Source organism: Triplophysa dalaica, chromosome 14 (genome assembly GCF_015846415.1).
Source record: "Triplophysa dalaica isolate WHDGS20190420 chromosome 14, ASM1584641v1, whole genome shotgun sequence".
NCBI lineage: Eukaryota > Metazoa > Chordata > Actinopteri > Cypriniformes > Nemacheilidae > Triplophysa > Triplophysa dalaica.
Window position 1 is genome coordinate 10,309,445 of NC_079555.1, and position 26,889 is coordinate 10,336,333.

The 26,889-nt window shown below is 39.3% G+C and overlaps 1 protein-coding gene across 2 annotated transcripts in view; it reads right to left on the reverse strand.

Moving 5' to 3' along the window:
- Positions 1–26,889, reverse strand: part of LOC130435364 (FERM domain-containing protein 5) — an 84,232-nt gene that overhangs the window by 17,742 nt on the left and 39,601 nt on the right. For both annotated transcript variants that reach the window (XM_056765945.1, XM_056765944.1), the window contains exons 2-4: positions 2,815–2,919; positions 1,108–1,150; positions 459–537 (exon numbers count right to left, since the gene is read on the reverse strand). In XM_056765945.1, coding sequence (XP_056621923.1) covers positions 459–537; positions 1,108–1,150; positions 2,815–2,919 — 227 coding nt within the window. The remainder of the gene's footprint in view (positions 1–458; positions 538–1,107; positions 1,151–2,814; positions 2,920–26,889) is intronic.

A 26,889-nucleotide genomic window follows, 5' to 3' on the forward strand; every position in this document is an offset into this window, starting at 1 on the left:
GAGCTAAATGTACACTGAAACATTGATGCTATGAAAATAAATATTACCACAATAATTAGCACCACAGAATTGTACAAGAACTATAAATAGGTCGGGAGAAAGACTAATTTGTTACACAATGTAATCTTTATGGTTTGGACATTTCAAAGTGACCACAGATGTCAACCCTAACAAAGGGAAAATGGTCATATGTCCCATTTTGACCCTGCCAGTTGTGGTTACTATGATCTGTCATTTGGAAGAGTTCTGTAAAGACGTGTGAATAACGTGTGAAAGATGAGGTATGATTAGACATGGGTTGGGAATGACATGTGGGTGAGGAAATAATGACAGAATTGACATTTTTTATGAAATGTTTCTCTATACAAGCCAAAAACTGAGCCAGCACTGCTTTATCAAAATGTAACTAAAGTGCTGAATGCAAAATGCTGAATCTCTTCTTGGTTCTCACACTGTACCTGGTGATTTCCTCTTTAAGAGCAGCAGGGTCTGGTGGATAAAACTTCACCCGTAGACACAATGTGAATGGAGGTTGTGCTGTGACGAGACAATGAAGAAGTAACATGTCAGATAAACTGTAGCTTGACTATTTTAGATGTACACTATCGTTCAAAAGTTTAGGATCACTTATTCGCTCCTACCAATATTTATTCTAGATTGTAGATTAAAAAATGTGATCAAAAAATAATGATGAGAATGATGTTGTCAAATGTAAATGTTTGTTATATTGTAGTGTCTTCTAAATAGCCAAAATTTGCATTGAATTTGTAGCATTGGCCTTTTTTTAAAGCCAGTTTGTTCAGGTCTCACCCTAAGATGCTTTTTAAACATGGGCTCTTATTGGCTGTCTTTTCCTCATTAATTAGTCCAAATCAGCAATTAAAAAAAAATTATATTTTTGTCTACAAAAATCATTTCAAATGTATAAGCAAACGCCTTCATATCAAATGATTTGTAATCATTCACAATACATTTCAGTCAAGTGATCCTAAACTTTTGAATGGTAGTTTAGATGTATTCTTTATTTACAGTTTCTCATTGATGATGTCTTTAATTGCTTCAATATGTCAACTAGCACACTACAAATATTATTAGAGTGATACTTACATTTCATCTGCTTAGAAATAGATTTGGTGAACTCCAGCCAGTGCTAAAACAAGAATGGGGAGAGTTTTAGACCACACATCACGCAAGCATGTTCACATTGACCAAGCACAAGTAGCTATACACACTTATCTATGTTCAACACATAATTAAACAGTAGCAGGTGGCCAGTGTGGGTAGATACAGAGACTTCAATATCAGTGTGAGATGGGGGAAGGGTGGATATATTAATCATTTTATGTCTTTTCTCTGGAGCTGAACATTAGCATCTTCGGCGCCATAGTGAGATTCTATCTACGCTTTTGTGTGTGGTCACAGAGAAGACATATCAACCGTTGTTGATAAATCGTTGTGAAAGAAGTATTCATGCTTTAGTAACAGAAAGGTGATGTCTAGGAATAGCATCCAACTCTTTAACTGGATTTGGTTTCAGATTTTGTTGAGTTGAAAGCTTTTTGCAATATTTCTCCATCCTCACTATCGTATTCCGGAGAGTCAGCTAATCTGTGGCATATTTTGCCAACTAAGAATAATCTGAAGGGAATTGTGGGCACTCAGTTGATGCTTGTTTGTCCCAGTGTGTCATCGACAGCAGACTCGCATCTTTAGATGCCCTCATTATTATTTATGTCATTCAATGCGAGAGGCTCCCAAAGGGGGTCAGTGCAAGACAGACATGACAAAACTCAAGAGAATGTGTGTGTGAAAGTCTCTGTTCTGTCATTTTAGCATTTAACTGGCACAGATCTACAATTCAAGAGAGAAAGTGGCCATTTTTATTTCTGTACCGAAAATAGTTATTACATGTTTCTAATTGTGGTAACCCTTTAAAATATAGTATGCATTAGCTAGCATGAACTAACAATGAGCTATATAGTTTTTCAGCATTTATTCATCTTTGTTCACGTTAATAAATGTATTCATGTTAGTTCATTAAATAATGTTAACAGTTACAACATTTGATTATAAAATTTGTATAAATAAATGCGGAAATTAACATAAACTAAGATTAATAAATGCGGTATTGTTCATTGTTAACTTAATGTAAACAAATACTACCTTATTGTAAGGTGTTGCCAAAACTGTTTAAAATTGTTTATGTTATTTATTAAATGATAAATGTAAAATGAATAAAAATATGTATATTTTGAGTAAGAATTTATTTAAATAAACCCACGCACCTCTTTATAAACCTACATTTGGTAAGCTGATAGCAAAACACAAGTAACACAACAAGGTATCCCACTACACAAAACAGTGTACAATTTGTGAATTTGCAATGTTTAACCATACTGATAGTTTCCTCTTCTATGATTTTGTCATAGTATAGTGCCATTATAACAATTTCCATGGTACTGGCTCCCTGGTTCTCAGAAAATCACATTCAAGGCCTAACATCTCTGACCTTACATACTTTACTCATGATTTATGATTTCCAGAGCTGTCTATCCAGAAGGTTTATGCCATCACTCATGGCCTCTGTCTCTCTCAGTGATTAGTTAGGAATGACCCCTCCATTCAGTGAAAATTTTATACAAATACAACCCACATACAACACATGTGAATTCTGAACTTACTTTGAGAAATGAGAGCCACTTTGAGTATCCTATCAGATGTGAGATCTTTCTCATAAAAAAGGAGATGAATGAATTGGTGCTCTTGATCACCAATGACCTTGGACTGACGTCAGGCACATGATGGGACACTCACCCGTTGCTTATCTGGATCCACATATCTAATGCCAAAATAGTCCTTCTCCAGCAGGTTTAGATGATGGCAAATGAGATCGAACAAATACTGGCCTTTGGCATCTCTCTGAAAGACAAACAGAAAAATACATTGACAATATAGCAGATTTTGATTTGAGATTCGCACAAATCACAACTATGAAGAGGAACATGACATTACACGAAAACCTCAATGTGTAAGATCCAGAATCACAGAAGCATCTACTGGAGTGTGTACTTTATGGTGAATTTAACCAACATTTACCAGGTTGGGTCTTAGCCGCAGTTACAAGCTCACTAACCCAAACTGTTCCAAATTAGTCGGAGAAGAAATGAGATTTTATAAACCTGCACCAGTCAGTTTTTCTCTCTCAGCCCACCTCCGTTCTCATATTAATTTGCATTTATAATTCATTTTCCCTCAAAAGAAACAACAATAATGCCACAATTCTTCTCTCTATCTCCAACTTTAATAAAAAACTGTAGCACTTTACACGTTATATACTAAATCTTGCCCAATGGACAGTTTTCACAATAAATCAAACAGAAAAGGTGGACTTTTTCTCACATTGTACAGTATCCTTTCCACCACTAAGGGGACGTATTATACATCTCGATCGTGAAACCATTTTTAAAAGTCTTTTAAATGAGGTCAGACAGCCAACACATGCGGCCAAATGAAGCGTTTAGGCCATTAGATGGAATATAAAAAGGAAGTCATGAAGGTCAAACACGACATCCAACATTCAGTCCAACCTGCTTTGAAAACCACATCTGATTCACGAATATGGTTCCAGAGAAGGCGTTTCTGAGATATTAGCCATTTGAACTTTCTAATGCTATTTCCGTGCGTCAAAGGAAAGCACAGCAGAGGAGACTCATGCTGGTTTGTTTGCCCTTGGAAACATTATTAAGGTTTTAGAAATGGGCAGGAGACATGGGAAGATCATCACTGCCTGAGTGGAGTGACTATATGGCTGTGTGCACGGTCAGAAACGTCAACCTATAAGAATGTCTATCTCTCTCGCACACATACACAGGTATAAAAAACACGAGACTGATCCTCCATTCTGCACTCACAAAAATAGAAAATAACACTCTTCGAGTTCTCTGCATAACAATTAGGAAATCATTTAGTTTCCAAACTTTATCCGTCTAATTTGGGTTGTCGAGCAGATGGAGGGCAGTGGACCGTGAGCGCATGCGTTTGGCTGATGCCAAACAGAACATTCTGTGGGCGTGTAGAGTCGGCTGGATAGCTGTATAGTATTTGACGAAGCCTTCAGATGAGAGATGAAAAGGGCCGGAACAGAAGAAATAGCAGGTCAGGTATGTCTTCTATTTACAGACTGAGAGAATAGATTAGTGTTGGACGTGTTTGTAGATCACAAACAGATTAGAGATAGCCAGTGCTGAAGCTTGTCTAGATACAACATTCCACACATCGTGCATAAAAACGTCCTTACTATATGTCAGCCTATGGTTAGTGCATCTCTGGTACAGGTGCTGCTAAAATAGCTTGAAATGCTCTGGCAATACAATAGCCCTCAGTCAGACACAACACTAGGTGGTCAAGATGTGATAAAAGAGACTCGGGTTGAGATTTGTGGCAAACTGTGGGCCGTAATATTCCCATAGCTCAGGGGGAGTTACTTGTCAGTAGTCAGACGAAGGCCCAGGGGATTATGGGTGAGCACTAACCCCTGTCACTTCCAAACATGTTCCAAACTGAAGCTCCGTAATCCGTGATGGCATGCTTGCTTACTGGAGCAAGGCTAAAACAGGCAAACGCGCAAACACGCGCAGCACCCTCTACACTCAAAACCTGTCACACACACACTTGTTTTGAACCGAATGAGCTAAGCAACGGCAACTATGAGTAACAGTCATTTATGATTATGAGATTATTTATGTCCTCACTTCCATTTATAGCACTTAGAATGAGGCGCCAAGACACTTTCAAATAACGCCACTTCCTTAAATATAACAGAGCTCATCTTTATACAGAGTCGAGAGAGCGGTACACATCCATTCATCATTTAACTGAGATTGCTGGACTCATTGTTTAGGAGGGTGAACCGCCACTTAACCAGAGATAACAGAGAGGCGAAATCATTTATCTTGGATAATGAGAAAACTATTGCACAGTGAACTGTAGTTTATATTATGCAGTAAGTATCTGCCTGGCAACAGTTGTTTAATATCTGGATACATTTGAAAGGAATTATAAGTGAACTGTTTATATTAAACTGATTTGTTTGTAATGACCCAGTAATGTGTACAGTAAATCCTTTATAACAGTGAAGATATATGCTTCTATTGAAGCCATCACTCAATGTGAACTTCACCTTCTTTTCGGATATTTCAGAAAAATCGCCCAGTCTAGATTATCTGGTCTCTCTACACTAAAAGACATAAATGTATACGGATATTACAATAGGTTAAATCTACTGTTATTATATTCACAATCAATGTTAAATTGTGTGTTGTGTTGTGTAGTGCTGTGTCTGCTTTATTGTAACGCCAGTGCATTTCAGAGCAACCTAGCAGCCCTTGTACTTATACTGACACATACAGAATAGGCTGTATAGTATAGAGACATATTAGGCTTCAGTGGCTTCAAGATTTAAATTTACACTATTCTCTCGCTACATTTCCATGGCAGCAGGGGAAACGTATTCTGATGGCTGAGAATGTTGTTGATCCAAGAAATGTTTTGCATTTCACTTTAAAAACGTTAATTTATTCACATTTACTAACTTTCATAAGCATAGTTTTATCTTATGTCTATCCATATCTTATCTATTTATTTATGTATCTCATGTATTTATTTACACTAATATCTATGTTCCCAAACATAATAGAATTTGGCTATACTGAATATCATCATACATAAAGTTACACTTTGGTTTAGTTTTGGTTTCACAATATAAAAATGCAGCTCTGAAACTACTGGCATTAGATGAAATACATTATCACTGCGTTCCATTTTCCCTCTCCTTGGTCATTGGCCAGACCTCCAGATGAATCTTTCAAAAAATCTTTTAACTCTCAAAGCTTCTGCAGAAATACTATTAATAAAAAATGTGGTAGGAAAAATGGGATGGGGGGTGTGCTAAAAGACTGTGTGTGTGTGTGTGTGTGTGTAAAAGAGAGAGAGAGATTGAATGTATGCTTGTGTACATGAATTGCTGCTGTAGGAAAAGCTGGCGTGGCTCAAGTCCAGAGATGTTGTGTTTGGAGCTTCATTAGCAGATTGGGAAGTGAATGATGTCATTGTGTAATGTAGCAGCCGGAAGTATCATTTCCAGTCTCGCAGCCTTTTGCTAAATTATGGAAGAAACTACAAAATGTATGAATTGAGAGAGAAAGAAATGTCTCCACAGGACACCTTATAAAAGGGTGTAGAGCATGAAAAAGTCATTATTTGTTGATAAATAGAATGAAGCAGTCAGCACATTTATCAAGCAGTTAACTTTGTCAGCATTGATCTCAAGGTCCCCAGGGCACTATCTTAGCGTGCCAAAGGCCAATTCAAGCTAATACAGGTCCAATAATACAGGTCTAAAGCGTAAATCTATGGATAACTGATACTGTAATCATGTTAAAACTACAGAACATTAAATGACAATAAAAACTAAGCGCCATTTGTGACCCTGGAAAACAAAACCATGTCTTATGGGTACATTTTTCAAAATTGAGATTTTTACATTGTATAAAAGCTGGAAAAATACGCTTTTCATTGATGTATGGTTAGGAAAGCACAATATTTGGCCAAGATACAGCTATTTAAAACTCTGGAAACTGAGATTGCAAAACAATCCCAAATACTGAGAAAATCGACTTTAAAGTTGTACCAATGGAGTCTTTAGCTTAGCTTATCACTCACATAAAATAAAGATTTGATAGCTTTAAGGTAGGAAATGTACAAAAATCTTCTTGGAACATAATCTTTCCTTTATATCTTAATGATTCTTGGCATAAAAGAAAAATCGATCATTTTGATCCCTACAATGTTTTGTTGGCTATTGCCACAAATATTCCCGTGCTACTTAAGAATCGAGGGTCAAATTTATCTTAAATGATGAATACCTTTTAGCAAGTAAAAAAGTATGCACAATGACAGTGTAAGTATTAAATCTTCAAAGCAGTAAAAAAAAATTCTGTAACAGGCAGAAAGACCAGAAGGTTTTCTCAATCTCACAGTGTAGTATCACATATAGCGCCAATAAACACAAAACTGCAGATCTCTACAGAAAAACGAACCACAGGTAGCAGTAAAAACAAACTCTCCGGGCTTGATGCTGTTTCTGCTACACACTAATGGCTTGTGGGGAGGCACCGTCGTCATTAGAGCTGAGAGAAGCACAGGGTGGCTTCTGAGTGGCAAATCCGCAGCTCCGGTGAGATCTCAAGCTTGTGGTCTACCACACTCTAGTTCCTCAAGTGCATTGATTCTGGCAGTGTGATAGACAGTCAGACAGCCATCTGTCTACACCCGAGGGTCCATGCAGCTCTACCCATCACATTCAGGTCTGCTACACCACATAAAGTTACACACATTAGCCATAAACATTAGAATAGCAAGGCAGTCTAAGCAATCACTGCAAGTCACTCATCTCCATTTATCACATCTTTGTTAAGCTTAAAACACTTGAAATAGAACGGAAATCTACTGAATTTTGGAGCAAACAAATGTAACAAGTGAAACAAACTGCAACAGCTCCCTAAAGCAGAGGAGAATATTCCCACTATGGTGCGAAAGCAAAATACAGCAGAAGATTCCAAGTATACTTGACTTTCCGCGTCCGTGTCCACCTTGCGCACAAACGCATCTGCACAGCTTCTAGATCACACTCAATCTCAGTACGTCAACGAGTGGAGTCGGCCATTTTCATGTTTCATGTTATTGAAATTAGCATTACGTAATATATTTTGAACGAACAAATATGAATTTACAAAGAACAACGCTCCAAACAAGTTATGGTAAGAAATTAATCATTGTTAATCATTTAATATTACGTTGGTATTTTTATACCTAATGTAAGTAGCTTAATGTTAACAAATTCTATGGGTCACCAGTTTGGTGATGTGAGCTGAGCATAAAATATTATAATATGTGTAAACGTAAAATATTTAAACTAGCTTGCAATCTGAGTGAACGAAGATTTAGGAAATTCATTTTTTGTATTTTATCAATTTTATAAAATCATTGCAGATGAAGTGAAGAAGTGTTAAATAAGACGACACAACTCTAATAAGGTCTTCTGTCTATAAATACTAATATTCATAATTTTTAATTTCCGAATAATTATTGCTGATGGAATGTTCGAATATTCGTGCACATCCCTAGAGGAATGGAGGAGAAAAGGGAAAAAACTGAGGCCAAAAAAGAGATTACATATACACACTGACCTGTTATATCATAAACGTCAGACACTTGTTAGGTGTCATATTAGATAATAGTGAAAAAAGAAGGTCACTGTATGATTCGATTGATATATTTACACTAGGGCTGTCAAACAATAATCGCATCCAGAATAAAAGTGTGTGTTTACATAATAAATGTCTTTGTGCTGTGCATATTAATTTTGTATTTATAAACACAAAATCATACACGTACATGTAAATCTATTTAGGGATTATTGAGTTGAATTCATTTATTTACTAATAATTTACATAATGGTCCAAAATTTCTCCTGACCGTTGTGCAGGTCTGATCTGCAACTATAGGAAACGATTGCTTGAGGTTATTGCTGCCAAAGGAGGGTAACCAGATATTAAACCCAAAGGTTCACATACTTTTTCCACCCTGCACTATGAATGTTTACATGTTGTGTTCAATAAAAACATGAAAACGTATAATGTTTGTGCGGTATTAGTTTAAGCAGACTGTGTTTCTTTATTTTTGTGACTTAGATGAAGATCAGAACACATTTTATGACCAATTAATGAAGAAATCCAAGTAAGCCCAAAGGGTTCACATACTTTTCTTTCAACTGTATATATATATATATTATATATATATATATATATATATATAAACGTTTATTCATTTTTATATTTTATATCTGTTTATAAATAAAACAATAATATGCAAAGTCGACAGATGTATATTATATAAAAATAAACTTTTATTATGAATGCGATTTATCAGGATTCATTGTTTGACTACCCTCTGTATGTGTTTGATACAAAAACAAAACAAAGAACATCTCCCAAATCTCATACAGTATATTTCAAACTTATTAAGAATTAATCAAGACATGTGTTGCAATCTTGTCAGAGAGCAGAGATTTCTTCAGGATATTTGTCTTCGTCTGAGACAGATTAGAGCAAACAAGTCCAGCGAAATGGCATTAATGTCTATGAAAGCCTGTTTTCCATGACTCTGTAAATCATTTATGTGCTAGATTGTGGATCCTGGAGGCCTCCATTAAAGCTCCGACACGCAGTATGCGACTACTCTTCTTACGCCTGCTTGCACAGAGAGCTGGTCTCGGGGGCCAAATAACTATCTGCATTTTTATGGCTGAATTCACTAGTGGTAAGTGATCCCCCTCCGGCTGGAAACACAATGACAGGGGTACAGTAGAGCAGCACAGTGGTGTTTTACACCTCTTCTTGAATCATCACTCTATAGCACTAGCAATGCCAAGGTCATGGGTTCAATCCCAGGGGACTGCACATGTGATATGATTTTATGACCAGTAAAAGAGTTTGTTGATATCAGCACCACACATCTGTGCACAAACTTCAAACTTCACTATCGCCAGAGTAACGACGCAGCGCAGATAACATTAATGGTAAGTGGGTCTCGCTCATCGGTTGGCACGTAGGTGGGCTCTTTCACCTTCGCCTTGCCATGCTTTTGGCCAATAAAAGGAATAGGATCCCTTTGACGACACAGGGATCCAGGATTAGAAAAATCTTTCCGAAACAAGTTGGAGTGCTGGGGCAGTGTATCACGTACATTAATACTATGTCATACATCCAACTTTTTTAACAAGTTGACCATGTTAAGCATGAGAATCCAGCACGTTTAACAGTGTAAAGAAGTCAGAATGTCAGCATGACATAGAATGATAGCTCCGCTTTAAGGCCACAAAATAAAAGCCCAAAGCCGTTTCAGCCTCAGCAGTCAGTTGGTATAGCCCATGACATCATTTAAAGTGATAACGTGAGCAAGTCGAAGTGACACCAAGCATCATCTCTCAGCAAAATGCTAAGGGGCAAAAGGCTATTTTTATCTGTATCCTCCTCTGACCTGACTTCTCATAAACATTAACACAAAGAGAGTGAGAAGTGACTTCACACCACACAAGGAATTCAGTTCATCCCGCTCACTCACTTGAAAAAACCTGCTTATTAGCAACACAGACTGACCTTTACAAGACAGGTTTGATGACACTTTGCCATTTATATGTTGACCTCTTGTAGAAACCTCACTACATTTATTAAAGGAATGATCGTGGGGTTAAATGCTTGCTCAGGGGCATAATGTCGATGGCTCATGGGTGTAATTGTTAGTTACCAGAATAAATTTGTGTGGCCACTGTGCCATCACCATGATAAACAGACAAACCTCAAGATAATATAAAATAAACCAAAAAAAAATCATCAAAAATTGAAATGAAAGACTGAAGATTAATTGCAACTAGAATAAAAAAATTCAACTCAAACGCCTCAAGTTGAAATATAAGACTGAAGACTGAAATAAGAGATGGAAGATATGCACGTTCCGAACAAAATAACAAGTAAACCTAATAACAAAATCACAGTCTAGACAAATCGAACAGCTGGATGGCATCTGAACACAGAAATAAAAACTTTCAATGTAAACGGGGATGCATCACTGGTTGTTGTAAAGCATTTGCAAGGATATGTGGGAAGAAAGCTTATCAAAAACTTTACTCCTAAAGAAAGTATACTAGTACCTCAAAGTTCCATTTTGGTACCATATATATACATACATATCTGTACCTCCATGGTACCGTCCCACTGACAGCTTTGGTTTATTTTTGACAATTTTTTGTGACAGTTTGCAAGAGAATAAAGGTTATTTTTTTATCACATATAATGCTTCCATGAAAATATACATGATTTCAACAGTGAGGCAGAAGAGCTGGGCTTTATTTCTTCTATATCTATCTCTCTTTTTTCAACCTAATGCATTTGAATTTGAGAAGCTTGTGAAATATTGAAATTCTGAACATCATTGCTGGCTCTGCACGGCATGAACAAGGGTATTAAAATAGCCGTGGCTGCTCAAATGTTCTTAATTATGCAGAAGGATGAGTGGCTCCCCTGCATGGGCAACAGCAGGCAACAGAGACTGGTGACATGACTCGCCATCCATCACCGACAGACCCCATCATGACTGCCCACGCTTACTGCATTGATCTGACACACACACAAAGACACACGAGCGCTGTCTATGAGCGCGTGCTAAGAAAACTGAATGAAGACTTTTTGACAAGACTACAATGGAGATATTTCTTCTTCAGACTTAAATAGAAAACTAGCAAATCAAATGTAACACCAAATAAAATCAAATGTAACACCAAAGACTGAAATACACCAATAAAACTGAAAATATTTTCAAAGCTGGTTCTATATCAAGTCTATCAAGCTTGACTGAAGCAATTCATCAAAACCCACTGAGAAGCTGATTGTGTCATCACCTCTCTCCCATGCGCTCAGCCTCAGCTCTGGACAGCTCTATTTCAGACTGGGTTATCACATGTTAACTCTGGATGACAGGGTAGAGTCGAGGTCTCCTGAGAACACAATCCAAAAGGGACTCAAAGGCATGTCTGTCACTATCTGAGAATACTAAACTCTACCTGAGGCTTTTTGCCGCTTTACAATTGCAGATCTACATGCAGGCACACAAATAATAATATGCAGCGTTTCTCTGTTGAGTTTTTCTTTATCTTCCCCTGTCCATCATATTATCACACATGCGGACATACAGTAAATCAACATCATTGAAACAGCATGAAACAGCAGTGAAGTTGGATCAACGCTGCCAGAGATTTTCTATGAGAATGATCACTACATTACTTTTTATATTTCCAAAATAAAACTCACGTTGTTTCTGAATTACAAAAAACATATTTAGCTGACAGAAATTCCTCCTTGATTTTCCCTGACATAAATCTGCTGTCATGCAAAGAAAACTGCTAGCATAACATTTACAGTTTATTGAGCTTAAAGGAGTGGTTCACTTCAAAATAAGCCCCCATTCACTTTCCACTTATATGGATAGTCAATGGGGGCTTATTTTGATGTGAACTACTCCTTTAAGGTTATCCTCTTTATTTGAACGTGGAAGTAAAGGATGTGACGTACTTCCTTTTTGTGTTGAGACTTCCGTATTAGTAGCGAGAACACGCTCAAAACACTATTAAAACAGCTCTGGAATATATTTTTCACACCCGCGATGTATAACACAGTGAGAGGAGGAAGTGGCCTGATAAATCATATAAAGATATATTCAATTATTTCATATTTTCTCTCGGAGTTGACGGGTCTTCGATTCGCAACTATAAAAGCACAGAAACGTACCAGTACATGCAGAGTGGGAAAGTCGGTCGAAATTTGTACATGACAAATTTCTGTTTTTAAAAGCAGATGTGAATCCCATTCAAAGTGAAGCATACATTCCTGGATCCTTACAATAAGAATGGAGACTACTGGTTGCTCTTGCATCGCAGGTCTAAACCGAGCTGCAGCTTCCATCAACACTCATAAGACATTACTTCATGTTGTTCATCCTCTCCCTTGCTTCAGCTTAACACGGCCTGGTAAACTAGGGAATCACTGTTTAGCGTGTTGACAAAATGTTAAATATGCTTTGGATAAAAGCATCTGCCAAATTAATGAAACTGTAATGCGATGACAGGGCAAGTCCTGTAACTGTTATGCAGCTGCGATCCTCTGAAAGGAAGGTTTGTTTTAGCCTGTTAAGTTTTAATCTGCTTAATACATATAAAAATGCTGACAGCTAATTTTTAACTACTACTAATAAAATTATACCACTATTTGCAAACTTTTTATTTAGTTTCTAAATATGTTTTATAAATAATTTGATATTTTTCTACATACTCTCCCCATAAATGCCTGCCTTTGAACAATGTTTATTAGTTATTGTAGTCAAGAAGGTAAATTGTCCAGGATGGAGGGCATCCAGCATGAAATAATGGTTGAAGATTATAGGGTGGGCGACATCCTGATTCAGCTCTGGTGCGTGGATTACGGCCAAAACAAAAGTTTTGTAGACATTTTTCTGCGTTTGTATCGCCTATTTATGGAAACCTCTAACTGCACACATAAAGCTTGTACCTTAGGGTTCCATAATATATATTAACTAACCTGTCAATTGCACACACGTCTCACTCGCAATACGACTGCCATTAGCTATAGTGGCTCACCGTAAGTCTAAACACAAACAGCTCAAAGATGACAGCGCCCACATTTACCCTAATAATTAGGTGGATAGCACCTAAATCATTCCACTCATTTATGCTAAAGAAATATATAATACTTCACATCATGTAGCTTGTTGTAATGAGATTTGCTATTCGTTAATGAGACAACTTTTTTTAAACAATAAATAACTTGAGCCAGTAAGTAACCACCTGGCAACCTCTCAGAATACAACCACCAGTTGCAAAACCAGAACACCAGAACACCCTGGTGGTTAGTTTTACACTGTTCAAGTCTTGCATCACTCACATTTTCTTTAGAAAAAACAGAAATCTACATTTACATTTACATTTAGTCATTTAGCAGACGCTTTTATCCAAAGCGACTTACAAGTGGGGTAGGTAATGGAAGCAATTAGGACAGCATAAGTACAACAAAAGCATAAGTGCAATTAAAATGAAGACTAGTCTCATATAGCCTAACACAGTATACGTAACCATTCACTCATTCATACATTTTTTTTTTTTTTTTTTTTTTTTTTTTTTAGTTGAGTAGAGAAGAAAAAGAGTAGAGAAGAAAAGAGTGGAGAAGAAAAGAGTCAGAACAGATCAGTCAGATGTTGGCGGAAGAGATGTGTTTTCAGGCGTTTCTTAAAGATGGCTACAGAATCTGCAGATCTTGTAGCAGCGGGCAGATCATTCCACATAGGTGGAACAGATCCGGAGAAGGTGCGCGAGAGAGATTTTTTACCTTTATGGGATGGCACCACAAGACGTCGTTCGTTTGCAGAGCGTAGGGATCTGGTGGGTACATATGTCTGCATTAGCGATTTAAGATAAGGTGGTGCCGAACCAGTAGTGGTCTTGTAGGCCAGGAGCAGAGTCTTGAATTTGATGCGAGCGACTACGGGAAGCCAATGTAGCTTAATGAGTAGAGGAGTGACGTGTGCTCTCTTTGGTTCATTAAAGATAACTCTTGCCGCAGCATTCTGGATCATCTGTAGAGGTTTGTTTGTGCAAGCTGGAAGTCCTCCCAGTAGTGCATTGCAGTAGTCCAGTCTGGCCAGGACAAGAGCCTGGACAAGGATCTGTGTAGCATGCTCTGATAGGAAGGGTCTAATTTTTCTGATATTGTAGAGGATGAATCTACAGGACCGGGCGGTGTTGGCAACTTGATCTGTGAAGTTGAGCTGATCATCGATTACCACTCCCAGGTTTCTTGCTTTTCTGGAAGGTGTGATGGTTGATGAGCCCAGTTGAATGGAAAGGTTGTGATGAGTCTTCGTGTCAGCCGGGATTACAAGCAGTTCTGTTTTTGGAAGGTTCAGCTGCAGGTGATGGGCGTTCATCCAGAGCGAGATGTCGGCTAGGCAAGCTGAGATGCGTGCAGAGACAGTCGGATCGTCAGGGCGAAAAGACATGTAGAGTTGTGTATCATCCGCATAGCAGTGATAGGAAAAGCCATGTTTCCTAATGACAGAGCCAAGGGATGTCGTGTATACAGAGAATAGCAACGGACCAAGCACTGAGCCCTGAGGCACACCTGTGTCGAGATGATGTGACTCCGACACCTCACCTCTCCAAGATACTCTAAAGGACCTACCCGAGAGGTAAGACCTGAACCATTGTAGCACCATTCCAGAGACCCCCATCGCCTTGAGGGTGGACAGGAGGATGTGATGGTTAACGGTGTCAAAGGCGGCAGATAGATCCAGTAGGATAAGAACAGATGAGTTAGAGGAGGCTCTTTCCAGTCTCAGGGCTTCAATAACAGAGAGCAGCGCAGTCTCAGTGGAATGACCGCTCTTGAACCCAGACTGGTTGCTGTCCAGGAGGTTGTTCTGGGAGAGGAAAGATGAGAGCTGGTTACAAACAACACGTTCTAGAGTTTTAGCAGCGAAGGGGAGTAGGGATACCGGTCTATAGTTTTCTAACAGTGCAGGATTAAGAGTAGGCTTCTTTAGTAGTGGGGTAATACGGGCCTCTTTGAAGAGTGTAGGAAATGTGCCAGTGGTGAGAGACGAGTTGATAATGTGAGTCAGAGAGGGAACAACCGATGGAGAGATGGCCTGGAGGAGATGTGTGGGGATGGGATCTAGAGGGCAGGTAGTCGGGTGTTTGGAAGAAATTACCTTGGAAACTTCCTCTTCAGATAGGAGAGAGAACGAGGGGAACAAGCATGTGTCAGGGGATTGACTGTGGTCAAGAGGCGGTGGCGCAGAGAATTGATTGCTGATGGTGCTCGTTTTCTTTAAAAAGAACGATGCGAAATCGTCAGCTGTTAAGTCCGATGGAGGTGAGGGGGAAGGCGGGCAGAGGAGAGCAGAAAAGGTTTTAAAGAGAGTACGAGGGTCAGGAGAGTTGTTGATTTTAGTGTGGTAGTATTGGGTTTTCGCAGAGGAGACATCCGCAGAGAAGGAAGAGAGAATAGACTGGTAGAGAGAGAGGTCAGTGGGTTCTTTTGATTTGCGCCACTTTCTCTCAGCAGACCTGAGAGATGCGCGATGCTCACGGAGAACTTCAGATAACCAGGGGGCAGAAGGAGATGCACGAGATGGTCTAGATCTAAGAGGGCATAAGATGTCTAAGCAGGAGGTTAGTGTGGAGCAAAGGGTGTTGGTGGCAGTGTTAGCATCAAGGAGAGAGAACTGTTTAGCGGGTGGGAGAGTAGCAGAGACTGCAGAGGATAAGCGGGAAGGAGAGAGTGATCGTAGGTTGCGTCGGAATGTGACCAGTGGGGAATCATTTGTAGTGTCTGGAGAAGTTAAGTCGAGATCAAGGGTTATGAGGAAATGATCTGACGTGTGCAGTGGGGTTACCTGGGAGTGATGGGTGAAGCAATAGCGTGTGTAGATGAGATCAAGTTGATTACCAGATTTATGGGTTGCTGAAGTGGGGACTCGCTTGAGGTCAAACGATGCAGTCAGGTTGTTGAAGTCAGCAGCCTGTGGTTTTTCCAGGTGGATGTTGAAGTCTCCAAGTACCACCAGAGGAGTACCATCCTCGGGGAATGATGACAGAAGTGTGTCCAATTCCTCCAAGAAGAGTCCAAGGTGCCCTGGGGGACGATATATAACTACAACATGTGTTTTAACAGGGTATATGACAGTGACAGCATGAAACTCAAAGGCGGTGTTGTTGCATGAGGGTGCAAGCTGTTTAAATTTCCAGTTGTTAGGAATAAGTAGACCGGTTCCTCCGCCCCTCCCTGATATGCGTGGGCTGTGGGAGAAAGTGCAATTATTGGAGAGTGCAGCCGGTGTGGCAGTGTCCTCGGGTTTGATCCAGGTTTCAGTAAGTGCTAAAATAGAAAGACCAGAATGTTTTGCAATAGCTGTGATGAAATCTGCCTTGTTTACAGCGGATTGGCAGTTCCATAAACCAATAGGAAAGGTAATAGAGGTAGTGTTGGATGCAGAAAGAGTACGCAGGTTGTTAGCATTAGCCATGCGTGGCCTTCTGCGAGCAACCGTTTGTGTACGAGATGTAATGACAGTATGGATTTGGAAACACATAGTAAAAAAGGAAGGAATGTACAAGACAAATAAAGATAATAGTCGAAGTGCAAACAGTAATACTCAAGTGCCTTGTCTGTGTCGTTGCTCGGTGGAGTCGCACAGGTAGAGTCGATGGTCTTTACTCTCTTCGGTCTTCACGCGATGAGGGCTGCACGCGACCGCTGCACGCGGTGGATAGTCTTACTTATATACCCGTTTTAGTCTAGCATTTGAATTCAGCAGGATACGCCTTCCAAAATCTCCCAATAACACGCCAATTAAACGCAACTGTTAACACGTGACTCACCGGACGCACACAATGGAAACGAAACTGCGCTAGATTCAATAAGACACACTCACAATAATCAATTAAACTTACGACTTTCAGATGATTCTCAAACTGCAACAAACTGCTTCTCCCACGAACTGGGCTTAAACAACAGTTTAAATACTTTAGCTGGCGTTGGATACGCCTTCCAAAATCTCCCAATAACACGCCAATTAAACGCAACTGTTAACACGTGACTCACCGGACGCACACAATGGAAACGAAACTGCGCTAGATTCAATAAGACACACTCACAATAATCAATTAAACTTACGACTTTCAGATGATTCTCAAACTGCAACAAACTGCTTCTCCCACGAACTGGGCTTAAACAACAGTTTAAATACTTTAGCTGGCGTTGGATACGCCTTCCAAAATCTCCCAATAACACGCCAATTAAACGCAACTGTTAACACGTGACTCACCGGACGCACACAATGGAAACGAAACTGCGCTAGATTCAATAAGACACACTCACAATAATCAATTAAACTTACGACTTTCAGATGATTCTCAAACTGCAACAAACTGCTTCTCCCACGAACTGGGCTTAAACAACAGTTTAAATACTTTAGCTGGCGTTGGATACGCCTTCCAAAATCTCCCAATAACACGCCAATTAAACGCAACTGTTAACACGTGACTCACCGGACGCACACAATGGAAACGAAACTGCGCTAGATTCAATAAGACACACTCACAATAATCAATTAAACTTACGACTTTCAGATGATTCTCAAACTGCAACAAACTGCTTCTCCCACGAACTGGGCTTAAACAACAGTTTAAATACTTTAGCTGGCGTTGGATACGCCTTCCAAAATCTCCCAATAACACGCCAATTAAACGCAACTGTTAACACGTGACTCACCGGACGCACACAATGGAAACGAAACTGCGCTAGATTCAATAAGACACACTCACAATAATCAATTAAACTTACGACTTTCAGATGATTCTCAAACTGCAACAAACTGCTTCTCCCACGAACTGGGCTTAAACAACAGTTTAAATACTTTAGCTGGCGTTGGATACGCCTTCCAAAATCTCCCAATAACACGCCAATTAAACGCAACTGTTAACACGTGACTCACCGGACGCACACAATGGAAACGAAACTGCGCTAGATTCAATAAGACACACTCACAATAATCAATTAAACTTACGACTTTCAGATGATTCTCAAACTGCAACAAACTGCTTCTCCCACGAACTGGGCTTAAACAACAGTTTAAATACTTTAGCTGGCGTTGGATACGCCTTCCAAAATCTCCCAATAACACGCCAATTAAACGCAACTGTTAACACGTGACTCACCGGACGCACACAATGGAAACGAAACTGCGCTAGATTCAATAAGACACACTCACAATAATCAATTAAACTTACGACTTTCAGATGATTCTCAAACTGCAACAAACTGCTTCTCCCACGAACTGGGCTTAAACAACAGTTTAAATACTTTAGCTGGCGTTGGATACGCCTTCCAAAATCTCCCAATAACACGCCAATTAAACGCAACTGTTAACACGTGACTCACCGGACGCACACAATGGAAACGAAACTGCGCTAGATTCAATAAGACACACTCACAATAATCAATTAAACTTACGACTTTCAGATGATTCTCAAACTGCAACAAACTGCTTCTCCCACGAACTGGGCTTAAACAACAGTTTAAATACTTTAGCTGGCGTTGGATACGCCTTCCAAAATCTCCCAATAACACGCCAATTAAACGCAACTGTTAACACGTGACTCACCGGACGCACACAATGGAAACGAAACTGCGCTAGATTCAATAAGACACACTCACAATAATCAATTAAACTTACGACTTTCAGATGATTCTCAAACTGCAACAAACTGCTTCTCCCACGAACTGGGCTTAAACAACAGTTTAAATACTTTAGCTGGCGTTGGATACGCCTTCCAAAATCTCCCAATAACACGCCAATTAAACGCAACTGTTAACACGTGACTCACCGGACGCACACAATGGAAACGAAACTGCGCTAGATTCAATAAGACACACTCACAATAATCAATTAAACTTACGACTTTCAGATGATTCTCAAACTGCAACAAACTGCTTCTCCCACGAACTGGGCTTAAACAACAGTTTAAATACTTTAGCTGGCGTTGGATACGCCTTCCAAAATCTCCCAATAACACGCCAATTAAACGCAACTGTTAACACGTGACTCACCGGACGCACACAATGGAAACGAAACTGCGCTAGATTCAATAAGACACACTCACAATAATCAATTAAACTTACGACTTTCAGATGATTCTCAAACTGCAACAAACTGCTTCTCCCACGAACTGGGCTTAAACAACAGTTTAAATACTTTAGCTGGCGTTGGATACGCCTTCCAAAATCTCCCAATAACACGCCAATTAAACGCAACTGTTAACACGTGACTCACCGGACGCACACAATGGAAACGAAACTGCGCTAGATTCAATAAGACACACTCACAATAATCAATTAAACTTACGACTTTCAGATGATTCTCAAACTGCAACAAACTGCTTCTCCCACGAACTGGGCTTAAACAACAGTTTAAATACTTTAGCTGGCGTTGGATACGCCTTCCAAAATCTCCCAATAACACGCCAATTAAACGCAACTGTTAACACGTGACTCACCGGACGCACACAATGGAAACGAAACTGCGCTAGATTCAATAAGACACACTCACAATAATCAATTAAACTTACGACTTTCAGATGATTCTCAAACTGCAACAAACTGCTTCTCCCACGAACTGGGCTTAAACAACAGTTTAAATACTTTAGCTGGCGTTGGATACGCCTTCCAAAATCTCCCAATAACACGCCAATTAAACGCAACTGTTAACACGTGACTCACCGGACGCACACAATGGAAACGAAACTGCGCTAGATTCAATAAGACACACTCACAATAATCAATTAAACTTACGACTTTCAGATGATTCTCAAACTGCAACAAACTGCTTCTCCCACGAACTGGGCTTAAACAACAGTTTAAATACTTTAGCTGGCGTTGGATACGCCTTCCAAAATCTCCCAATAACACGCCAATTAAACGCAACTGTTAACACGTGACTCACCGGACGCACACAATGGAAACGAAACTGCGCTAGATTCAATAAGACACACTCACAATAATCAATTAAACTTACGACTTTCAGATGATTCTCAAACTGCAACAAACTGCTTCTCCCACGAACTGGGCTTAAACAACAGTTTAAATACTTTAGCTGGCGTTGGATACGCCTTCCAAAATCTCCCAATAACACGCCAATTAAACGCAACTGTTAACACGTGACTCACCGGACGCACACAATGGAAACGAAACTGCGCTAGATTCAATAAGACACACTCACAATAATCAATTAAACTTACGACTTTCAGATGATTCTCAAACTGCAACAAACTGCTTCTCCCACGAACTGGGCTTAAACAACAGTTTAAATACTTTAGCTGGCGTTGGATACGCCTTCCAAAATCTCCCAATAACACGCCAATTAAACGCAACTGTTAACACGTGACTCACCGGACGCACACAATGGAAACGAAACTGCGCTAGATTCAATAAGACACACTCACAATAATCAATTAAACTTACGACTTTCAGATGATTCTCAAACTGCAACAAACTGCTTCTCCCACGAACTGGGCTTAAACAACAGTTTAAATACTTTAGCTGGCGTTGGATACGCCTTCCAAAATCTCCCAATAACACGCCAATTAAACGCAACTGTTAACACGTGACTCACCGGACGCACACAATGGAAACGAAACTGCGCTAGATTCAATAAGACACACTCACAATAATCAATTAAACTTACGACTTTCAGATGATTCTCAAACTGCAACAAACTGCTTCTCCCACGAACTGGGCTTAAACAACAGTTTAAATACTTTAGCTAGCGTTGGATACGCCTTCCAAAATCTCCCAATAACACGCCAATTAAACGCAACTGTTAACACGTGACTCACCGGACGCACACAATGGAAACGAAACTGCGCTAGATTCAATAAGACACACTCACAATAATCAATTAAACTTACGACTTTCAGATGATTCTCAAACTGCAACAAACTGCTTCTCCCACGAACTGGGCTTAAACAACAGTTTAAATACTTTAGCTGGCGTTGGATACGCCTTCCAAAATCTCCCAATAACACGCCAATTAAACGCAACTGTTAACACGTGACTCACCGGACGCACACAATGGAAACGAAACTGCGCTAGATTCAATAAGACACACTCACTCACTAAAATTACACCAGATCATTTATCTGTTTTCATTTGCATTAAAATTACACAATAATCACAACGTCGCCAAAACATTCTATTTCATTGTCTCCAACAGTATTTACACACTTTACTGCAGTTTATTCTTTTGACATTCATTTGTCAACAAGGACTTACACCAACTATTATTAATAAGCTAGCTACTGTTTTAAGTAACCATTAAATAATGTATAATATGAACTTTGAACTCTGGTGTGCGATACCTGCGAGTTGCCCAACTTGCCCTGACGTGCACCTGACCTGACGCATTCCTTACAACCGATCTGTCACGAAACCAGTCCGAATAAAAGAGGCCAATTGGTCCGGTGTCAGAAACAGACGAGTAATCTAATAAAGATTGCTGTTTTCACATGCACATTTTCACACACTAGAAGGCCTTCCGTTAAACTTCTGAGTTCTGATCGTTCCACGTGTTAATCTGTCGAGGTGAAATTGATCCCATTACTGTTTATTCCTAAGAGCTTAAACTCATGCATATGGTAATGCGTGGTGCTTCAATGAAAATAGGCTTTCGGCTTTTCAACTTTATTCGTTGGTGCACTGAACCACCTGCCATATGACATCCGAGTACTGCAAGAGAAAACCTAAAGCAAACAGAGCAGTCGACTCTCTCTCGCGGTGCTGCCGACCGGTCTAAATGGTGCCACATGATGGGTATGTTTAAGTCAGAAATGCACAGAAACTGTGCAATAGGCTATATTAAATATGATTTGGTGAGTGAGTGAACTTCATTTCTGAAAACAAGTAACCAGTCAAGTTGGCAATTCATTTGACTGCAATAGCCGACTCAGTTGATTTTTATCTGCGTCTGTTTTTTTGTTAATTTAAAACACTGAATGCAAGATAATAACTCAAAACATTTTTAAAGGGTTCTACGGACCCCCTACAATTACACCACGGACCAGTAGGGGTCCACGTACCCCCGGTTGAGAAACACTTATCCACATTTACATGAAACCAAATACAATGTTGACCATGTCTGAGGTCGATAGCAATTAAATCAACTGTGTGGAGTATCCTTCTTATTGAATCAATAAAAAAGACTGCAAACAATGGTTTTACAGTCATTCTCTGGCAAGTACTGCATATGCTGTTCTTCCGAAACCTAAGGTGTCCGAATTTGCAGCGTTTCATTAAAAAGTTCTCTTTTAAATGACTAAAAACTGTATTGTCAAAGTTGAAAAGCACTTTTAATACTTTTTATTAGTTAAATATTTTAAAAACTCAGTGACATAAAGAGTGACTAATCATAATGATTTATGGCAAAAAATACGATATGTATAAAGATTACAGTAATCGCCAGGCTGAACAAGAACTAGATAATCTAATGTTACAGTAAACATCAGGTCCTGAGGTTCAGCGAGGACAAGTGTTTTGCTGAATCACCATCTGAGAGTTTGACAGTGAGCTCGTACTGATGCATCTGCAGCAAGCAGACACCTGGCATTACACATTGTCAATATGCTAATCTTCGGTGTGTCACCATTGTGTACCCGGCGTTCTGCTCTGTGTGCAATTGATACCCTTTTTATCGGCGCGAAAAAATAGGAAACAAACAAAGCCAAGGCAATGGCATGGCTAAGACCAAAACAAATGCGCTTGCAGAGTGAGACAAAAAACAACCACATTCCCCCCAGCTGCCCAAAAGCTTCTCTATGGAAACAGAGGAAAGTCCCCTGTGGGATGACTCATTACACCAAATACAACAACTGGAATGTTTGAACTTTTAACATTTATTTCATCATATTTTATTTGTCAGTAAAAAAAAACATAATCAGGGACGTGATTTCATAGAAAGTAAATTTCTATGGCTGCATCCAAAATCGCATACTGTGACAGTACGTACTGAATTTGAATAAGTACCTACCTATCGGGCGTTAAAACAGTACGTTCTATATAGTATGAGTGGGAGTAGTATGAATGTATTTCGGACATACTGCGTCCGCCATGTTTTATGGTCATGTGACCCGTATGCTGTCTCCAAGAAGTATTAACAACATCCTACATGAGAGCGTTGATAAAAACATAATTTTGTCGCGAGAAATTCATTTATTGGCACTTACATTAGAAACGGAAGTCCGCCTTGAAGTATTCTGCTATATTCATTTGATTTAGGTTTGAAATTTGACCGTTGCTCAGCTCACATGGCATCATGGGATAGATAAGTGTCCATCCAATCCACACTCACGAATCTCGGCGGAAGAAGTAGATCGTTCGGGTATTTCTCGCCTACTGTTTATACTACATAATATGCATAACTCATACGCATTTTCGCCTACTATATAGTATGGAAGTAGGCGATTTCGGTCACAGCCTCAATTCCATTCCATTTTCTACCGCTTATCCGAACTACCTCGGGTCACGGGGAGCCTGCGCCTATCTCAGGAGTCATCGGGCATCAAGGCAGGATACACCCTGGATGGAGTGCCAACCCATCGCAGGGCACACACACTCATTCACTCACTCACGCACTCACACCCTACGGACAATTTTTCCAGAGATGCCAATCAACCTACCATGCATGTCTTTGGACCAGGGGAGGAAACCGGAATACCCGGAGGAAACCCCCGAGGCACGGGGAGAAGTCACGGCCTCAATCTCCAACAGTATTAATACACTTTACTGCAGTTTATTCTTTTGACATTCCTTTGTCGACAACGACTTACACCAACCCTTACTGATCAGTTACCAATATAAATGACCATTATATACTCTATAATATATGGACTTTGAGCCCTAAAAGAGTGTATTCAGTTCTCTGATGCAGGATATTTTTACTCGCTATCACAAACACACAGATATTGTTGTTTGTTGTACTTACAATGGCAAATGCTTCACACTTCTCCTGCGAAAAGAGAACCCATGAGAGCCAATTGCAAGAAAAGCACCAGAGAACCGCTGACTGCACATTATTTTAAACCAGGCTGTCCTGTATGGTGGAGTATTGATTCAGAGACGGACTCCGCGCGGCTGATCGAACAAGCGTGCACTTGGCTTCCAAACCTGTGTAAACGATCACAATGATTGTAAGTTTGATTTTTTTATAAGTAAAACCTCTTAAACATGCTTATTTTACTGATGTACTGTATAACTTTGATTTTTGTTATGTTCTCGCACCCTTTTTTCTTGTAGCCTGCTTGTACTAGTATTTTGAAAAAAGATCATATAGGAGAGATTGAGATCGTTTTCCTCACTAAAATGCAATGTAGCTAAGCTTAAATGTATACTACCATTGACTTGCTTATTTGACAAATGAAACATTGCACTTATTAAAATATAGGCTAAAAAGCTCCAGCCAGGTAAGGCCCCCTCATCTTCTAATGCTTGGGACGGCCCTGACTATAATTAAAGGGATAGTTCACCCAAATATGAAAATTCTGTCATCATTTACTCACCCGCTGACTGTTCCAAAGCTGTATAAATTTCTTTGTTCTTCTGAACACAAAGGAGGATATCTTGGAACAATGACAGTAACCAAACAGATCTCATCCCCATTGACTCCCATAGTATTAATTTGCCTAATATGGCAGTAAATAGGGTAATGAGATCTGTTTGGAACCATCTGAGGGTGAGTAAATGATAGAATTTTCATTTTTAGGTGAACTATCCCTTTAAGATATTCGTTTTATAAACAGAATTAGTAAATGCTAGTGTTAAATGATAATGTGTTTTGTGTGTAAATGTTTCTTTGTTTGAAAATCCGTTTTTGTTATCTACATAATGTACTTTAAATTGATAGTTCAACCAGAAATGTAAATGTTTTCATCATTCTTCTCATTTAAAACCTTTATGACTTTTTCTTCCGCAGAACACAAAAGAAGATATTTTGAAGAAAGTAGGTTATCGAACAGCACTGGCACTCTTTCACCTCGTATGGACACAGAACTAATGCAAGTGAATGCATTTTACAAAATATCTTCTGGTGTGTTCTGCGGAAGAAAGAAAGTCATACAGGTTTAAAATGACAAAAGTGTGAGTAAATGATGACAGAATATTTATTTTTGGGTGAACAATCCTTTTAAATGCACATTTAAGTGCCATCTAGCTAAAAACAAAATATGTACAGTTAAAGTCAACACCATCACCATAAGTCAACCAACACCATAGACATGAAATGCAATTAAAAATGACTGCAGTGGCCTCTCTATTTAGTTAATACACATGAAGAGATGCATTATTATGCAAGTATATCCTCACAGGACATGACAAAACATTAGAGCAGTGTGCATGAACGCTGACGGAGAAGCACTTTCAATTATTTATAATATTGACGCTTCATTAGCCTGCCTGTGATACCCACACATCTCATTTAACACAAAACATTTAGAATAGACTGGCCTTAGGGGAGGGACAATTCCCTCATGCATCAAACAAATGATTGAATTCATCATTTAGAAATGTATTATTAAAAAACGACAAAAAAAGGACAATATAAGTAAGTTTTAAACATATTAAGATATAATTAAGTGAATTTTAACTCCCAGACATTTAATGATATACCCAGACAAGTACTTTTTAATAATGGATGGTTCAACAGCTTAATTGAAACCTGATAACTTATTATTTAGAACAATATTACACTTAATTGTGGATGAATTACAGTTCACAACAAAGTTAATGTCTCTATGAGCACAACTATTCAATTCAAAACAGCCCACGCACAAGACACACAGCATGTTCACTGCTGTTCACTTCACTGTCTCTTGACAAGCGGTGCAGACAAGCCTTCAAGGCTTTGAATCAAACTGACTGTGCTCAACGCTGCAAGCACATGAACGCTGCGTAAAAACAGCTTGCCACACTGTCATTGACTGAATATGACAACTGTAATTTTTCAAAAAACATCAGTATGTGATCGAAACAAGCCCGGTTGTGCAATTTATTGACATGGTTGGTTGACTGAAATAAACTGGAAAGCTCACAATCCTGGTTAGATTTTGTATGCAATTGCAGACTGCGGCTAGGAGCTGCACCCTGGGAAAGGTTTTGTGTTCCCTGGTGGTGGCAGTGATGTAAAATTTGGCAGCGAATGTGATAAGATTTGTCCGGGTTCTTTCTGCCAGCAGCCTAGACAATGCCAGCTTTAATAATCTATTAACCATTGTTTGCTCCGTCCCACAATGCTTTGCCCAGAGAATGGGAGGGAAGTTTTTACAATATCGGTGGCGGTGGAATCACAGCTGGAATGTAAGACTCGTGAGTCATTGTGGGAAAACAATATATTGATTTTCGAAAAAGCTTGAATAAAAATTGATGGTGTATAGGGAATCGGGAGGGGTCACAATAGCTTACTGCTTGACTAGTTGTCCAACAAACAACTAGGCACATACTGTGACTGGATGCATTTTAAGAAATCTTCAGGATATCTTTCTTCCAGAGTTTAAAAACATTTTAAAGGTCCAGTCTGTGAAATTTAGCGGCATCTACCAACGGCTCACTCCATCCCTCCCTTTTGAAGCACTACGGTGGCTGACACAGAACTAAGATGTCG